The sequence below is a fragment of the Herpailurus yagouaroundi genome, unplaced genomic scaffold, assembly GCF_014898765.1.
Source record: "Herpailurus yagouaroundi ecotype Mexico unplaced genomic scaffold, PumYag 163, whole genome shotgun sequence".
Lineage (NCBI taxonomy): Eukaryota > Metazoa > Chordata > Mammalia > Carnivora > Felidae > Herpailurus > Herpailurus yagouaroundi.
In genome coordinates, this window is record NW_024412404.1 from 29321066 (window position 1) to 29338499 (window position 17434).

Genomic DNA, 17434 nt, shown 5'->3' on the forward strand with positions numbered 1-17434 from the left:
GGAGCAGGGCCCAGCGGAGAGGAGAAGGTCAGAGGCCCAGGCACACCGCAGCCCCTGGAGCATCCCGGGCGCGGAGAGGGCGGGAGGGGACGGGACGGGCGGCGGTGTGGGAGGGGGACGCGCGCCGGAGCCCCCCGCGGCCTCCCGGCGGCAGCTCCAGGCCCGCCCCTCGCCGCGCGCCCCGCCCCGCCCCGCCCCGCTCTCGCCTCTAAAGTGCCCGGCGCGCGCCTCCCGCCGCCGCACTTTCACTCTCCGCCGCCGCGTTCGCTCCGAGTCCCGCCTGCGTCCGCCCGCCGTCTGCCGGTGCCATGGATGCCAAGGTCGTCGCCGTGCTGGCCCTCGTGCTGGCTGCGCTCTGCCTCAGCGACGGTGAGTGCGCTCGGCTCCTCTGCCCACGCCCGCCCCGCCCCGCCCCGCGCTAACCCAGCTCGCGCCGCCTGGCACCGGGGAGGTCGAGGCAGGCCCCCTTCGCGGGGCGCGCCGCTCGAAGCCCCGAGCGTAGCAGCCACCACCCGCCCAGAAGCTTCGCACTCTGCATCTGGGCTCGGGGTCCCGAACGGTGGGCGGCCGCCAGACCCGAGCGGCTGCCCGGGGTCGGACCGGACAGGATAACTGGCTGGGAGCGCGCCGGGGGGTTGGGGAGTGGAGCGGGGTCGGGAGCCTTCGGCGCCGGGCTCTGTCCCCCCTCATCCCACCCCTCACCCCCACCCAGCCAGTGTCGTCCAGCGCGCGACTCGGTGTCTCCAAGCAGAGGGACTCCGAGGCCCCGCTGCGCCGGGTGCTGGAGAGGCGTGTGCGAGAGAGCGCGTCGCGAAGCGGGTCTCGCATCGCGACGCGCTCGTGGTGGCGGTGCGGTCGGGTGCTGCTGCGCGGCGTCCCCTTTAGGCGAGGCTGGCCCTCTCTCTGCACCCACCCTAGCTCGGTTTCGCGGGCGAGCCAAACAGAGCAGCTGTCGGGTTTGCGCCACCCGCGCGGTCGCGCTTCTGCACAGCTCCGCGGTCCGCAACGACGCGGCTAACCCGGGCGCGCGTCCAGCCGCTGCTTCCTTGGCCTCTTCCCGGGGTCACCGAAGAGAGGCCCAGGGGCCGCCGGGGTCGCTCGTGCCCCTCCCCTGTCCCCCAAACACACCTGCAGACAGGCGCCTTTGTCACCGGCCAAGCCATCGCTCTTCCCTCAGAATGAGCGCTGCAACAAAGTTCAATCGCCAAGGCCTTAGGCCACTGGGAAAGGTGGTGTCCTGTTTCACTGGGAGAGGGAGAGAGCTTTTTTTTTTTTTTCTTTCTTCTGAAGCTTAAGAGAAACCTCGCTGTCCTGTCACAGGACACCACTGCTGCAAAACAAAATAAACTGTTGGCTTGAAACACACGAAACAAGCCGTGTTAGTCAGGCCACGCTGTCCTTTCTTGGCTGCGAAGTTGCCAACAAAGCCTGCACAGGCTTGAAGGACACTTGGTGTGTTCCGTGGGGCAGCTGCGGGGCCTGAGCGCCTGCAGCCCTAGGCTGGGCTCCAGCCGCTGACCCTTTGCATCGTCCCAGGCAGTGGCCTGGGAGCCAGTGTGGGTAAGGTGGGCATGACTGCAGCCTCCAGGCAAGAGGGCCAGGGCTAACAGGAGTTCATAGCTGACTGCCTGGAAAGTGTTCTTTAAACGTGTGGCAAGTTGCTGGACAGAGCTGCAGAGGGACTGGATGGGAGGCAATTTAGATTTTACCTCCTAAGCCGAAAGAAAAAGTATGTGAGGCTGAGTCTCCTTGCCGAAGCCCTGGGTCGTGGGGGACACTCTGGCTTGAGCATTAACAATTTGAGTGTCTGGTGAGAGTGGAGGTGTCATTCTGTGCCTCTCAGAGATGGTGATGGTGCTTCCCCAAGCTGTCCCACTCCCCTGGGGAGCTGCAGAAAGGACAGGAATGCAGGGACCCAGGTGTAGCTGGCCTGGAAGGAGCACAGAGGGAGCAGGGGCCCCCACTGACAGACTCATCTTGGCCCTGGGAAGCGTTGGTTGTCCCTCTGAGTTGCCCTCTTAGCAGCCAAGTGGCCAGATCAGGGTCTCGGGCTCTAGGTCTGTCTGGTTCTCCTTGCATGTATAGGCTTGAATGTACCTCTTGACCTCCTGGAGCCTGTGGACCTATACCAACTTCAGAACTGCACTTGGAGATACCCTTGTTCAGGGTCAGGCTCACTCTCCTGCCCTCCCTCCACCTGACTTCAGCCAAGCAGCTGGGCCCCTAGATGCCCTGGACTTTCAGGGGTTATATGCATCCAGGCCAGGCTCCATTCTGAGGCCCGGTTGGAGAGGCTGGCCAGGGCTCCTGTCTCTGCATTGGAGTGGAAGATTCTCTTGGAACTGCTCCTGAACAGAGCCAAGTTCACCGGGTCCCAAGCCGGTAACATCTAGGCCAATCAGGTGTCAGGCCTATACGCAGAGTCACATCCAAACCAGTTGGAAAAGTTAGTAATGTTGACAAAAAGCTGGAGGAGAGGACCCCAGGTGAGTTCTCTAGTAAGAGCCCTGGGCGCTCTGTCCCTTTAAAAAACCTATTGAAATTCCCCACTTGATAGACAGGCAACTGGGTCCTGGGAGCAGGAATAAGAATTGCCTTTGAAGGAAATGGATAATCCCAGGGGGTAAAAGGGGGGAAAGGAGAGAAGAGAAAGCCTGTGTTTTGAGCTCTGATTCGGCTCTGATTTCTGGCCTGATCTCCACTACTTGGTTAGTGGAGCCAGAAAAGCTTCCCAGACATGGGAGAGCAGCAGCCCCCACCAGCAGCCCCCCACCGGCTAAAGCACTCACACTGTGTCCCTTTCAGCCTGCTGCGCTGGGGTTGGGACCCTTCCTGTGTCACCACCCAGCCCCAGTTCCCCAGTCCCTAGCCAGCTCAGGAGGACACATGAGCATTCCAGGGAGACTGGAGACAGGACGCTCCGAGGGAGAGACTTTGGCTTCTCCTTTACCCAGACCACCTCGCCCCCAGCCCCGGGATGGCTTTCCCAGGCGATCTGGTTACAGGACAGCATGCGCAGTATGGTAACATGTGCTACACCCAGCATCTACCACAGGGATTGGGTGTCGTTGCTGAAAGCCAGGCCCCAGCAGTGACTTTCTGGAGTCAGTTCGGGTATACATTTGAAGGCTGCTCCGGGGACCCTTCCAGGGCCCTGAGTCACTGAGCACCCTGAAGTCAGGCTTTCTCCTTACTGGAGTTTAAGGATTTGACTTTGATCCTAGGGGGCCGGGTGGTCTGCTTTTCCCCTGACTGGGCTAAATAGGCTGCTGTTTGCAGGCCATGCCATCTCTCAACTGAACACAGCTTCTGGAAAAATTAAGTCCCTTACAAGGTGTCCTGCAGCTTCCCCAGGTCTCTTGCCCCAAAATGCAGAACTTCAGAACCACCGGGAGGCCTCTAGGAGCTCTGTAAACAGGGAAACTTTTTTTTTTTTTTTTTTTTAATCTCTGGACTAAATATTCTCAGACATACATTTAATCCCTGATGAAAGGATCCACAAATTCAAATAATTTGGGGTATTAAGTAGGGCTTGGATAAAATCTGCAGAAAAGAAAAAAAAAAAAAAACCCGCACAAAGATCCCAGCCCCCCAGGGCTTGCAATTCTAGACTTAGAGGGTGAGTGGTGGGTTCTGCAGGAGCCCTTTGCTTATTTAAACTAATGAGTGTCAATTATGGCATTTTGCAAATTGGTGAATTGGCAAACAAAGAGGTAATACAACCCAGGAGGCTGGAGCATCCCTGCACAATGAAAGCCACTTTTGACTCCAGTCCTGATAATCTCCCTGCCTTCAGGGGAGTGCCTAGGAGAAGGTGGACCCTTGGCCTGCCCTCTGGGGACTCCCAGGTAGGAAGCCTGCCAGGATTCTTTTGTGGTTGCCTGGGTTTAAGGTGAATGTGAGGAGGGAAGATTGCAGGTGGGGGAGGGCAGCATTCCCAGGGGAACCGCTGCTTCTGGAGCCTTCTGCTTCCCTCTCCTCCTTCTCTGAGGGAGAGGAGGGGGAGGGGGGTGGGGGTGGGGGGAGGCTTTTCTAGTTGGCCCTGGAAGAGTTTATTTTGCAAAGAATAACTGGGAACCCCAGTACCTTGGACTGAAACGGTTGTCTCCTGGGATTAATATATTTTAAGACACCGAGCAGGGGGCTTCTTTTAATTCCCCTGCCCCCTAGGATCCAGCTCTCTGAAGGTCCATTTGCCCTCTGGCCCTATGGAGGCTCGGGCCTTCGCCCACCCAGAGCTCACTGTGCTGCCCAAGAGGTCTTAGCAAGGATGCACCCGTGACCCGTCCCATAGCTCTGGATCCTGACATCATTCCACCACCTTAACCCTTGGCCGCAGACACATCCACACATATATCCCCAAGGTCTGGCAGGATCATAACAAACTGCGTTGCTTCCATCACCTCTTCTAGGGAAACCGGTCAGCCTGAGCTACAGATGTCCTTGCCGATTCTTCGAGAGCCACGTTGCCAGAGCCAACGTCAAGCATCTCAAAATCCTCAACACTCCGAACTGCGCCCTTCAGATCGTGTAAGTCTCAACATCATCTTCCAGGAGTGTTGCCTCTAATGGGCATAGTAGCACCTAGCTCAAAACTTGTAAACGCTGGAGAGCCGACACATGCTGAGCCACCAGCCTTGAACTTGGCATAATTAGAGGCAGCTGTGATCACCACCAGGCCTGTGAGTAAGCTGGAGTTTCAAAAGCCACTCTTACCCTTGGCACCCCGCTGTGCCCCTAGCCGTTCTTGTTTCTTTTTTTCCAAGTTTCCTCCTTTAGCACAGGAAATGGCAGTACAGTTGGGTGCCTCCAGACTAGAGAAACACGGGCTTCACCGGAGTTTCCTCTGAAGTCCAGTAAATTAGCCAGCCCTTTGCTAGGAACAGTTGTCTGCCCTGCCAGTCTCCAGGCTTTGGTGTGATCTAAATCCATCCTTTATCACACAGCAAAATCTCACGAGACCCAAATTCAGGCGAAGCCTCTAACCATTGGGTGAAACTCAACATTTTCAGCTCACTTAACGGCGTTTTCTCCCACACAACCCACGAGTTTTTGCTTTGCTGGCGTTGAGGGCAGCTGTTGATATTTGATTTCATTCATGTGCGGAACGAGGCAGACTGAAGTGACACCTATACAACACACAAAAATCGCTCGCCTGGGCTGCAGGAGGCGGGGCGAGGTTCGGGAAGAGAGCCGCCCGCGCCATTCATTGCTTGGCCCTCGGGTGCTCAGACGCACCCATGCTTGCACACAGCGCCTTGTGGTCATGTGGCTAGACGCCGAGGTGCTGAGGCTCAGGGTCTCTCGTGGGGAGCTCACCTCCCGGAAAGCCCCAGTGCTGAGAACGGGGCGGGGGCACAGCAGTTGGAATGAAGGCTGCAACTGCCAGAAGCCTTTTCCACCCGATACCAACCGTTTTTAAGTTTGGTTTTGTCTTTTTTTGCTAGCCTTTGCTGCCTCGGACGTGTTTGTCATTTACAGGATGTTTTAGACCCACTAGAAGATGGATGTTTTTTTCACTTACTTTCTTAAGATCAATACTGCCTCCCCTTTGAGAAGTGTTGTATCAGACATTGAATTTAGCGCCATAGACCTGCTTTGCGGTTCAGATTACACAGGTCCACCTGCTAGGAATGCACCTTGAAGTTGAAGAAGCCAGACACGATTCGCTGGTCTGGGCAAACACAGGATTAATTCATAAGCAGTGGCAGCCAAATTCAAACTCCTTGCTCTGAACCGCACTCTTCCTCCGCGTATGTCAGTCACTTGACAGGCAGGCTGCGTGACGCCCGGCGGTGTCCCCAAGCCACTGTGCTGGCCTTAGTTGTCCACACAGAGCCGTGTGTGGCTGGGCAGGGAGTCCTCGGGCTGCCTGAGATTGCCTGGTACCCAGGGCTTTAGGGAGGGGGATCTGGAGAGGGAAGTGTGAGTGGGGCAGAGACCTGGGAGGAAGATGCCCTTTGAATTTGTAAAAAAACAAATGTGACCATGGAACACTGAGGGAACCTGTAAACCCTCTCTGGAAACCATTTTCTGGCAGACTACCTGCACCGTCCCTCCCTCACTGCCCTGTCACCTCTCTTCCCCAGACTACCGCAGTACCTCTTTGCAGGCCTCCTACCTCCAGGCTTACTCTTAAGTCTGTCCACCACGTACTTTCAAGATGATCCATCCAAATCAGAATCAGCCTTTATCGCTTTCCAACGTAAGCCCCCACGATCTTACAGAGAAAGTCCCACTCTTCTGCCCTTTACACCTGGCCGCCCGCTTCTTCCTCCACATCCTCTAAGCAGGTGCCCCTTTGGTGCCTTTGCTCTTGCCTTTCTCTCCCCCTTGATTTCACTTGCCCAGCTCCCTCTCCTCCTTCAAAGGCCAACTCAGATGTTCCCTGTGGTGCATTCTCCCTGGACTCCCCTGGAAAGCCTCTTCTCGCCTTCCCCTAGCTCTGCGGCAGGACTTGCCACAACGCTAGGAACGTGTGTCCCCGGCACACCCTGAGTTCCTCCCGAACCCGAGCCCGCCGAGTGGGACGCGTGGCACCGGGGGGGGGGCCCTGACGCGGGTGTCAGAGGAGCGGGTGCCCAGATCCCAGCGGCGCCTTCTCCGTTCAGCCACACACTGTCGCCTCTTCTGTGTTGGCAGGGCGAGGCTGAAGAACAACAATAGACAAGTGTGCATTGACCCGAAATTGAAGTGGATTCAGGAATACCTGGAGAAAGCTTTAAACAAGTAAGCACAACAGCCAAAAAGGACTTTCCGGTAGACCCACTTGAGGAAAGCTAAGACCCGTGTGGCAGATGGAAGGGCAAGGTTGGGGGAGGAAGGCCTGCATGGGGGGGACCAGGCGTGCCTTGGGGGTAGCGCACTGACCTGGGAACAGGCTTGAGGTCGGCCCGGCACGTAGACCCCCGCATTTATAGCCTATGGTACGATACCGCAGCTTATGTCCACCCGAGCCCCATACCCTTGCGCACTGGCTGTTCTATAACTGGGGTTTTTCTAAGAAATTCTATTGTACCAGCAGCATTTCCCGCTGTCGGTTCTCTCGTAATCCTCATAATCACATCATTCCCATTATCTTTTTTTTTAATCAATGATGACTTCACGATCTGTATTTGGTTTGTTGTGGAGCTTTTCTTCCTTTGCCCCTGGGGCATCTGGGCACAGTCAGGTGACAGGCCAAGCATGGAGCTCAGAAAAGCGTCCTTCCTCCAGACTCCGAGGAAGGCCGTGGGCGGCTCCCGCAGTGGGTGCCCGTCCTAGAATGACAGCCCAAGGTGACCCTCTGATACTGACCGGTGCTAGGCCACGGCCACCACCTCCACCCTCTCCTTCCAGCTCAGTGATCGGATCTGTAGGCTCCATGTAGAGGCTACTGTCGCTGGGGACTGTGCTCAGAAACCCTGTCCCGGTCATTCCCAGGCCTCTCCCTGCCTCCAGCAGCATGCTTTTATCTTGCTCTGCTTCCCATTTCTGTACATGCTCAGTGGGAGGAGAGGGATTGCTGGGGCCCCCGCCCTGCAGCCCTCTCCTCTCTTCACCCTCCCCTCCTGCTCAGGCCCTCTGTGAGAATCTTCTTTGGCCTCTGCCTCCAGAACGGGGCTGGCCCTCTCCAGGGGTGGGTGGGAGATCCTGTCTCCGCCTTCCCTGAAAGGCAGGTCTTTGCAGAGTCCGATGCAATTTTCAATCTGAACTTGTTTCGAGGAATTTGGTTCTGTGATTGCCTCTGAAGCTTATATATGCCACGGAGGCTCGGTACACCCTGAGGTGTCTGAAATCCGAAGTGGAAAAACAAATGAATAAATGAGCCTCTCGCCACTAACCCCTCCTCCTGAAACCACAGCATGGTTTCAGGCTCCAATCAGAAATGTTGGCAAGGTGACATTTCCATGGTAGATGTGATCCACAGATGGGCCTAGTGGTATTTGTAACTTTCTGCAAGGCATTTTTTATATATTTTTTGTGCACATTTTTTTATGTTTCTTTAGAAAACAATTGTATTTCAGAATATATTTATAGTCGAACAATTCATATATTTGAAAGTGGAGCCATATGAACGTCAGTAGGTTACCTTTCTCTATTATCTTAAACTACTGGCAATTTGTAAAGAAATATATATGATCTATAAATGTGATTGCAGCTTTTTAATGTTTAGCCACAGTGTATTTTTTCACTTGTACTAAAATTGTATCCAATGTGACATTATATGCACTAGCAATAAAAATGCTAATTGTTTCATGGCATCAGCCTCCTACTGGATGTGGGAATTTCTTTACCTGAAATAAAATCCATTAGTGGTTAGACACGGGGCTCTGATACCTTTCTGGAGTTTACGAAGATAAGGTGGCCTGCTGGTCAGGTGCCTTGAATCTCTCTTGCCGAGTTCACATGTGAGCACGGGCCTGGCTCAGGAGCAAATGAGAGCTGCAACTTAAGTTTTTGAGCCTTTTGGTTTTTTTCTTTCTTTCTTTCTTTCTTTCTTTCTTTCTTTCTTTCTTTCTTTTTTTTTTAAAACCCAATGGAAACAACAGTGCTAGTTTTCTGAAGAATAATATTTGACTCACTAATTCCTCTTCCCCTTCCTCCTCTTCCTCGGTTCTCCTAACACCCCCACGTAATCTCCAGAGACTCAACTCTCATAATATCCAGCTTTCACATTCTCCCATGTAAAAATCCCATAATTCCAGGCCGTGGTTAATAGAAAGCCTGCCCAGGAGCAGGTGGCCTTACCCCATAAATCATTAAATACCATTCAGCTTGAATCATTTTAATGTGACAGTCATGAGCCAGTTGTTCTAATCAAATTCTGCTAACCAGCTCTCTCCCTTGCTCTCCAGAACAATCCCAGTCATTCCCTGGGGGGAGTCCCCCAAGCATCCAGAAAGGAGAAAGTGGCATCAGGCTGCCTTCTTTCTCCTCTCCTGGATGGCCATCTGAATGTTGGGTCTCTAACCTCCAAAGCATGATTCAGTTTGAAGCGCAGGGTTTTTTTTAGCTCGAGCAGAGAGTTCAGCTCTGCACTGAGAAGGAAGGAAGGCTGAGTAGATGGGATTGAGGTGAGTTAGAAGGCCAAGTCCAGCCTGGCCCTGGACTTCACACCCTTCACAGCCTATCAGATGTGAGTGCCTTTCCGGGTTGGAAACCTCAGGCCATGGCTGGAACCAGGGCCAGGTTGGCAGGTTGGCCATGGCGATAGCCAGGTCACAGATGTTCTGGAAGGCTGGCCAATATTTCTCTTGGAGTCAGGGGGAAAATGTCTGCTTTATTTTAAGGAAGTACTGGTGGGCCGTGCTTTGCCCGGGGGCCTCCAGGCCTAAGACAGAAGACAGGGTTGAGACTGATCCCCAGGCCAGCGTGAAATGGTGTGCAGACTGAGACAGACCCCGGTCCCTTTCAACGTCATTAATGGTTCTACTGATTTTATCTAAGGGGGCGCAGAGAAGAAAAAATGGGGAAAAGAGAAAAGATAGGAAAAAAGAAGCGACAGAAGAAGAGAAAGGCTGCCCAGAAAAGGAAAAACTAGTTCTCTGCCACTTCGAGATGGACCGCAGTGCGCGATGCTCTTGTCTCTCCGGCGCTTTGTAAATTTGCTCTAACCCTCCTCCAGGGCACACGCCTTGCCTTCCGTGCAGGTGCTCAGACCTTCCTCGGAGGAGCCGCGCTCCTCTGGCCACACTGGCTCCTGTGTTTAGGCGCTTTTTAAGGCCCTTCCTGGTCTGCTAAGTTATGAAGAAAGTAGTTGTGCCGAGACTGGGGTTGTGGTCTGGGATGAGGACACTATGCTCAGGACTGTCTCGAGCGGCCCGGGGTCTCCGGCCCTGCCCTGGGCTGCTGAACCCCCACCCGGCCCTCCACTCCCTCTCCCAGAAGGGCCGGCTCACCGGCACACCGGCTCACACACTCACAGCGTGACTTCCTGCTGAGGCCAGAGTGCAGGCCTGGCCCGCACAGGGCCATCTGCTAGCACAGCAGCGGCGCCTCGGCCGGCGAGGGCCTTCTGCCCTCCCCTTGACCACGGCGGGTGCTGCCCGGCACAGCCTTCGTGGGGCCCAGCTAGCTATGGCCGTGCCTTTTACAGGTGGTAACTGACTCTTTCCCAAGGGGCCCTCCACCCCTCTGCCACCTGGGGTGGGACTTCTCCAGCATCCCCGTCCTAGCCCTGGGGCTGTGAGAGCGGCTTTACCTCCGAGCAGGGCTGGTTTCCGGACACCGAGCGGGTAGCAGCTCCGCATTCCCGGGGAGCAGCTGTGGAAAATACTTCTCAGGGAGCCTCTTGTCCGGGCAGTTCACTTTATAGATTCTTTAAACGGGTCCCCGATGTGGAGGAACTGTGTGAAGGGCCTGTCCCCACCCACCTGCTGGGACAGTCTCTGTGACCTTGTGCGATTAGGTTCCGGGACACAGCTGCCTCAGTCCTCACTCATGGGAAATATGTGCTTAAAGTGAACATGGTGCTCTAGAAAGCTCTAGAACCTTCCTCATACCACCCACAGATTTATGTCTAAGATTTTTTGCCAAGTCTCTCTAATCTGGACTGGAAGGAGGGGGATCACATGGGAGAGCAAAACCCAGATTTCAGTAGTACTTCGAAAAAGGACACCTCGAATGTCTGGGCTGTGCTCCCCATCCTCCTGTCCCACATAAACACTCCCCCTGCACCCCAGGCCCCTGGTCATGATTCAGTCTGTGGATCCAGAAAGATGAAGTGGTTGGAGCACTGGACAGATGGAATCAGGAGAAGAAAACCCAAGGCGCCCGCCTGTTAGACTCACCTGGAACACTGTGTCCCCTCACGCTTTAGCGTCCTCCTCTGGGATGGCAGCACAGAACCTTGTGGCCATTCCTTTTCCCCATCAGGGAAGTGTCCTGCTAGGGCGCTGCAGCCCAAGTCCTTTTATTCCCCATCCCTCTCCCTTTTATGTGGCTGACTCTCCAGCCTGCACCCCTCTTGCCAGCCCTGGGGATGGCAGGCCTGCTCCGGGGTGTACGGGATGCCCTCCCGCTCCCCACCTGCCCTGCCTCCTAAGGCATCAGGATGTTTGCTGGTCTGCCCAGGGCAGCAGGCCTGGGCTGGGGCACCTGCGCTGGGGTAGTCGTACCTTTCCTAAACCGCTCAGGAGCCGGTCAGGCCCGCGCCCCATGCTCTCTGTTCCTCGTACAGCAGGAAGGGCACGTCTCTGTGCCTTGAGAGGGGCAGTGGGTCCCTTCTGAAGACCACAGGGGGCTGTTTGCCATCTAGCAGTGGTGGGTTAAGCTATTGCTGCCCTGAGGCGACAGACTGCTCTCTGCAGTGCTCAGCGAGACAGCGCTTTCCACTCCCACTGGGGGAGCTGGGACCGTGGGGACTAAGACGGTTGGCCCCGCATTCCGAAAAGCAAACACGCTCCGTTTCTGTCCTCCTGTGACCTCACTGGCCCTGGGCCCTCGCTGTATCTGACAAGCTAATGTAGCGCCAGCCCCGCTGAAGACAGGCGGGGCGGGGGTGGGGGGGTGGGGGGGTGGGTGCTGTGGAAGAGTAGAGCCGGACTCCGTTCTGTTTTGGGTTGAAGCAAGTGAACGGTGCCAGCACCGTCCCGGGGCCAGTCGGGGTGGGGTGGGGGTGAGGAGGTAGATGGAGGTGGTCGGTGGTACCCCGGACGGCCAGGCAGCCTGCTCCGGGCCTGGTGCAGGACCGGGCCACACTGAGGTAAGGGGTTGCCAGCCCTCCATCCGCGCTGGGGCTAAGGCAGTGCGCCCTGCCCTGTCGCGTGACCACCGTGCCTCGCCGTCCGTCTGCGTGCCCTTGTTCGTCCGCCGTACCCCGTGCTGGCTGTGCCCGACTTTCCTCTCCGCTTCCCATCTTCCATCCATCCCTCCGCTTCAGCCCTGGCTGCCTCTCTTGCCACCCTCCCCCTTCCCAGGGCCTCGGAAAGGAGGCACACGGCCGCGATTTGGAAGTCAGGAGTGGGGGCCCTGCTGCAGCAGGGCTCGGCGTCTTAAGGCTTGCGGCCTGGCCTCTGCCTTAACGGTGTCTCCCTCTGTTCTTGTTAACAGGAGGTTCAAGATGTGAGAGGCGCAGGTTGGGTCAGACGCCTGAGGAAACCTTACAGTAGGAGCCCAGGTCTGAAACCAGTGTTAGGAAGAGCCCGCGGCGGCTCCGCTGCACCCAGGCAGGGCCCGGTACATTTCCGAGGGCTTTGTTTTGCACAGTTTGCCTTTACTATCACCATTTGATTATGTAACAAAATATATGGTGTTTATTCTTCATTTAGTTTGATTATCCAGTGTCGCTGGTGACAGATAGGAACTTAGACTGAGGCCATTATTTTACTTGCTTTGTTATAATATCTTTCCCGTGGAGCCCCTCACCCAGCTGGAGGTTCCTGAGTTTTGTATCTGAGCTGTGCAGGCTGAGACCCCAGATCATCCTGTTGTGGGACGGAGAGCCCCTGGGACATATCAGAACCAGGGCAGACCCTAGTGAAGGCTGCCCCATGCATGGGTTGGGGGGGGGGGGCTGCAGGGTCAAGTTTAGAGAGTCAGACGGGAGCTTCACCCTTCCTCGGAGTGAGAGCTGGGGCCTTCCCCATTGGTGAGCATCGCAGGGCTTCCCCAAGTTGAGGTAGGCAGGGGGATGAGGCCAGGGCAGGGAGAGACGCACCCCTCATCCTGAGCTCTTCCCTACATCCCATCATGCTGTTGTCATTCTCTATCTCATCCATCATCATGTATCTCCAAGACTGTCTCCATCGCCCTGGAAAAAGACTGTCTCAAGACCAAAGCTTTCATTTAAACTGGGCACCAAGAAGCAAATCAAAATGTCTCTCGTGTCACCCGGTGCTGCAAACACTGTGCACATCTGTGTCTCGTTTGGAATATTGTCCGTTGTCCAATCCTGTGTTCTTGTTCAAAGCCAACATCCTCGGGGCACGCACTGTCCATCCCTTGGATGCAAAGGCTCAGGGTAAGGAGAGGTCTTTTGACCAGGTTTCTGATTAGGGGTGTGATCCTCTTGGGTGGACAGCCTGGGTTTTTCCACTGATCACAAACCCAAGATGGATCCACAGAGCCCAAGGGAATTCGGTGCACAGCAGAGTTGACCCATGAGGAGGCCAGGCCTTTATGCTCCTACAGTTGGTATCTGAGAGCCACAGGGAGTTTTTGCTCCATTGCATCAAGCGCGTGATTGTTTTGGCGAGAACGTGAAAAGAATCCTCAACCCTTTTTTTTGGTTTTTGAAAAGCTGATCCGTGAAATAATGAGTCCTGGACGTGAAGATTCCTTCCCACCTAAAATCTAACCTCCCCTTTTTCCCCACTTGGCAAGCCCATCATCCACCACCTTGTACAGTGGCGTCTGGACTTCTCCACTGCTGTTACCTTGTGCTTCCAGAACGTCCTTCTTGGCTTTCACTCTTAGAAAAGGGGATATTTGGGAAAGTAGGTTAAAACCCTGACGTGTAGGGTGCTTTCCTTTACCGAGACCAGTTTGTAGAGTTGCATTAAACAGTTTAAGTGCAGCAGGTAAGCACTTGAGGGGCTTTTTGCTTGTTGTGTCGTTTCACATTTCATCTTACTAATACTTTGCTTTTGGTTCAGTGTCCCAGCAAACATTTTAAATTAAGAAAATGGAAGAAAAGCAGGGCAAAACAAGGAAATGTATCAGTTGAGAGGACACTGTAAACAACACGCAGAAAGTATATTCTAACAAAATAATCTGGAGCTGTAGGTGTTTTTAGATTTAATAATCTTTGTGTTATCGGTAACATGTTAATATTTGCGTAAATATTCCTTTATATCGGATCTTCGTGGTAGAAAACCAACCCCTCCGCCAAACGAAAATTGGTATCTTCAAATCAGCAATATTATATTGAATAAAATAGAGCACAGGGACCTTTATTAGTTAGAAGGAGTACAGAACTGGTTTCAAAACCATCTTTTGAAATTAACCTGACACTACAGGGCTCCTGAATAACATGTGAAATGATTGCTTTTCAGTGGGGTAGGCTTTTTCTAAGTCATCCAAGATATTTAAAACTCTCATGGAAAATGTGGAGCCATCTTCTCCTGGAATCCCTGAACCAGAGCCATTAAATCTCTTACTCCAAGAAAATAAACGTGGCCCTGAATCTTGACTACAGTTAAAGAATTGTTTGTTTCTCCCCAACAGGGGGGAAAATAGGTAAGAGTAGAAACTTCTAGGAAAATTATCTGCCTAACAATTACTCCACTTGCAATCTGCTTCTAAGTGGAGGCTGCCCAACTAAAGCAAATGTGCATTTAAATAGTCTATTTGCAAAGGAAAAGGCTCGCCCATCCCCTTTTGCTTTAAAAACAAGTCTAGTGCATCAGTTGATTAGGGGTCACCCAGCTGTTCCTCCTCGTCCAGTGCTGCTCTACCTGACCTTCCCTTGGGCTCCGTGTAACCTCTAAGGCCGTGCTCCCTTGCCAGCCTTTGCATCAGGACCTGGGCAGCTGTGGGGCCGGGGTGGGGACCGGGACCCCCAGAAGTGCTGTGTGTTTATATCTGAATCTGCGCCCTGTGTTGTTTGCACTGTTCTTTGTCCAGCCCCGCCAGGTGCTGAGACCCCAGCGAGGTGGCTCAGGAGTAGGGGAGCAGGTGGGGAGGGGGGGCCCTCTGCCGGTGGGCCTGTCCTCCAGAGAAAGGAGGTTCAGCTTTGAGCAGAGGGCCTGAATAGCCAAAGGTTGCAGTTCCCCCTGTGTGAAGACCAGAGAACTTCTAAGCTTTTTCACTGGATCCGATTTGACCTTCCTTTTCTGACTGCTGCCTGATGTTATGGCATGGGCTCCCCACTGGGAGCTCATCACCACCCCCGACCCCGGGCAGGCGGTGTACCCTTCTGCAACTGGATGGGAATTGTGGGGTCCCTGTACACATCTTCCCTGTACCTATCTTCCCTGACCCATTCCCAGGGAGCCCTGTCCCTGGGAAATGCTCCCTGGAAACCTTCAAATCCCCTCAGCAGACCATTGACATTGATTGCCAAGTTGAAAAAAATACCACCCGGGAAACTTGCTAGTTGGCAACCTCGCTGGATTCTCAGTCTCTGAGCAGTGATGGGTTCAGTGTTAAATGTGATAAATACTGTATTTTGTGTTGTTTAAATTACATCTCCCAGATAATGTGAAAATGGTCCAGGAGAAGGCAGCTTCCTGTATGCAGTGTGCTTTTTTTTTTTTTTTTTTTTTTAATAAAAAATAACAACTCCTTCTGAGAAACAACAATTTCTACTTTGAAGTCATATCAATGAAAAGATGTATATGCACTTACAATTTTTCTAATAAAGACATGTATTCAAACGTAGCGGCCAACAGTTTGGAATTAGTGTTGCCATTTGGAGTTTTCCAGACTTGGTTTTTCTTCCTCAAACCCAACACAGAGGGGTTGTGTAATCCTAGCTGCACTGGTTAGTGGAAAACAGGCCATCGTAATCACGCTAATCATAAGTAAGAATTCTGCGGGCATGCTGGCCTCCGCTGGTCAACTGATCCTTAGTGGGGGTTGGGGAAAGACACTCCGTTTTCTCTGAATGCCCTTGGTTTTGCTGGAATCCCTTCCCACAGGCAAGCCAGTCCTCTACTCCAGAAGAGATGGTTTCCTGCAAGGGCCCTCATATTTGCCTGTCAGCTGGGGGAAGGAAGCCTCCACTTTGTACTTCCCGCGTCTAGTGGAAGGCCAGAGCAGCCCATCCCTAAAGGCGCTGCCAAGGACCCAGAATATAACCTGCGTTATTTTCTGTCCTGCCCTGGGGCCCTTCCTGGAAGCTTACTGAATCTCTCCATGGCTGTCTGCCAGCACTGTCCACGATACTGTGACTAGACGGTGAGCCGGATAGGGTTCTGTCCCCACAGAGGTCAGCCTTGCACACTTTCTCTTACGTTCTTTCTCGTCTACGGCCAACCACACTGGCAGGGAAGAGCCAGCGCAAAAGCCCCAAATGTCCTCTAGGTCCTCTTGCCCATCGGCCCAGACGTGACCACGTTATCTCTGTGCTCGGAACCGCCCGGTTATTTATAGGGTGAACGTGATACGGTTGCTCAGTTGCAGATGGACTGGAGGAAGAAAGAAGGATTCGAGGAGCCCACGGCAAGAGGCAGCATGGCGTCCTGGGCCGAGCGTGGGTTTGCAGATTTGCAGAGCAGCGCTGGAACCCTGGGCTCTCTGCTCACTCTGTGACTTGAGACACATCACGTGTCCCTGAGTCCCAGCCCCGCAGCTGTAACCCCAGAAGCTTAGTATCCCCAGGAGCTGTGCAGACTAGACATTAGACAGGGGTAGTGTATGTTTTCTTCCCTCTCTCCATGTGCTGTTTCCTGGGGGCCACCTGCCTCTACTTAGACCTCCCCAAAGCTCAGATACTGGAAGCGATCTTGAAAGGGGAGCTTCTTCCTCTTAGCTGACAGATGGGGAGAAGCCTCTTGGCTGGGTCTTGTAGGTTCCCTGAATGCCTGTGAATGCTGGTTCCAGCACACTCCACGACTCTTCTCCACTGGGAACTAACACCCTCTGGGGTTAAGTATTAAAGTATTCGGAATGATGGAGTGTAAAAAAAAGGAAAAAGTCCACGGCCTACCGTGTTTCACAGGGCTGACGGCCCCCCGACAGCACCTGCCCTAAGCCCCGTATTAGGTGGTGTGGATGCCGTGCTCCCTGACTTCATGGAGCCTGCATTTTGAGGGATTGACTCGCAATTACATGAGCATCTTCAGAATACACGGTAAACGTGTATTACGGGACACGTATACCAAGGGCAGGTAACATGGGACAAGGTGTGGCTGTGCTTCAAGGAAGCTCAGAGCACCATCAAAGTCTCTGAACAGAAGTGCTGGTGAAGCCAAGACCTCGAAGATTCTTTTGGGGTGATCTACTGGCCCCTGAGGACTGCCGCTGAGAGCCCATGGGGTGGAATGGGAGCTTATTCTCCCACAGGTGCAGCTCCCCTAGGGGGGCCCGGCGTGTACGCAGGGGGAGCTGGATTTCAGCCTCCTCACTCCCCTCGCTGCATCCTTGCATGGAGCACAAGCCACTCAGTGCAGCTGAGAAGAGCTGGGCCCCCCCACAGAGGTTGGGACCCGGCAGCTGGGAAGCCTCCTGAGTGGGGACCTCGGCACAACTGATGGATGACCGATCCAATGTTCTGTCCCAGGGGTGCAGAGCTGTGACTCAGAGCTCATCGGGTTCTCGGGGTTTCTCTGTGCCTGGGACTGAGAGCCTTGCACTTGGGAGGGAGAGTGTGGCTAGCCAGGAGTGAGTGAAGCAGAGGGAAGCCACGATGGGTGAAACAGACTCAGAGACAGAAGTGGGGATGAGAGCCAGGTAGTCGTACACGGAGGTGAGATGCGGCCATCCACAGAGGGGCGGAAGTGGCTGTGAAGTACCCTCGTGAGGTCCAGCCACACACCCTGCCCCCCTTGGGTTCCGTCACCTAAATCCC

The 17434-nt window shown here is 54.2% G+C and overlaps 1 protein-coding gene across 2 annotated transcripts; it reads left to right on the top strand.

The window, feature by feature from the left end:
* Positions 1-230: 230 nt before the first annotated feature.
* CXCL12 (C-X-C motif chemokine ligand 12) lies at positions 231-15303 on the top strand. 2 transcript variants are annotated; one of them, XM_040485782.1, is made up of 4 exons: positions 231-369; positions 4413-4530; positions 6643-6729; positions 9430-12027. In XM_040485782.1, the coding sequence occupies exons 1-4, from the start codon at positions 309-311 to the stop codon at positions 9521-9523; spliced, it is 360 nt and encodes a 119-aa protein (XP_040341716.1). In that variant the 5' UTR covers positions 231-308; the 3' UTR covers positions 9524-12027. The 2 variants fall into 2 exon arrangements, with proteins under 2 accessions (XP_040341716.1, XP_040341717.1); XM_040485783.1 differs by lacking the exon at positions 9430-12027 and adding an exon at positions 12034-15303 and having other exon boundaries at positions 232-369.
* Positions 15304-17434: the final 2131 nt, after the last annotated feature.

What these genes read in the sequence shown, in the direction of transcription:
- CXCL12 (XM_040485782.1), top strand. Translation starts at nt 309, where the DNA reads ATGGATGCCAAGGTCGTCGCCGTGCTGGCCCTCGTGCTGGCTGCGCTC. An exon ending in TGCGCTCTGCCTCAGCGACG is followed by an intron (nt 370 to 4,412) that starts GTGAGTGCGCTC and finishes CACCTCTTCTAG; the next exon opens with GGAAACCGGTCAGCCTGAGC. An exon ending in AACTGCGCCCTTCAGATCGT is followed by an intron (nt 4,531 to 6,642) that starts GTAAGTCTCAAC and finishes CTGTGTTGGCAG; the next exon opens with GGCGAGGCTGAAGAACAACA.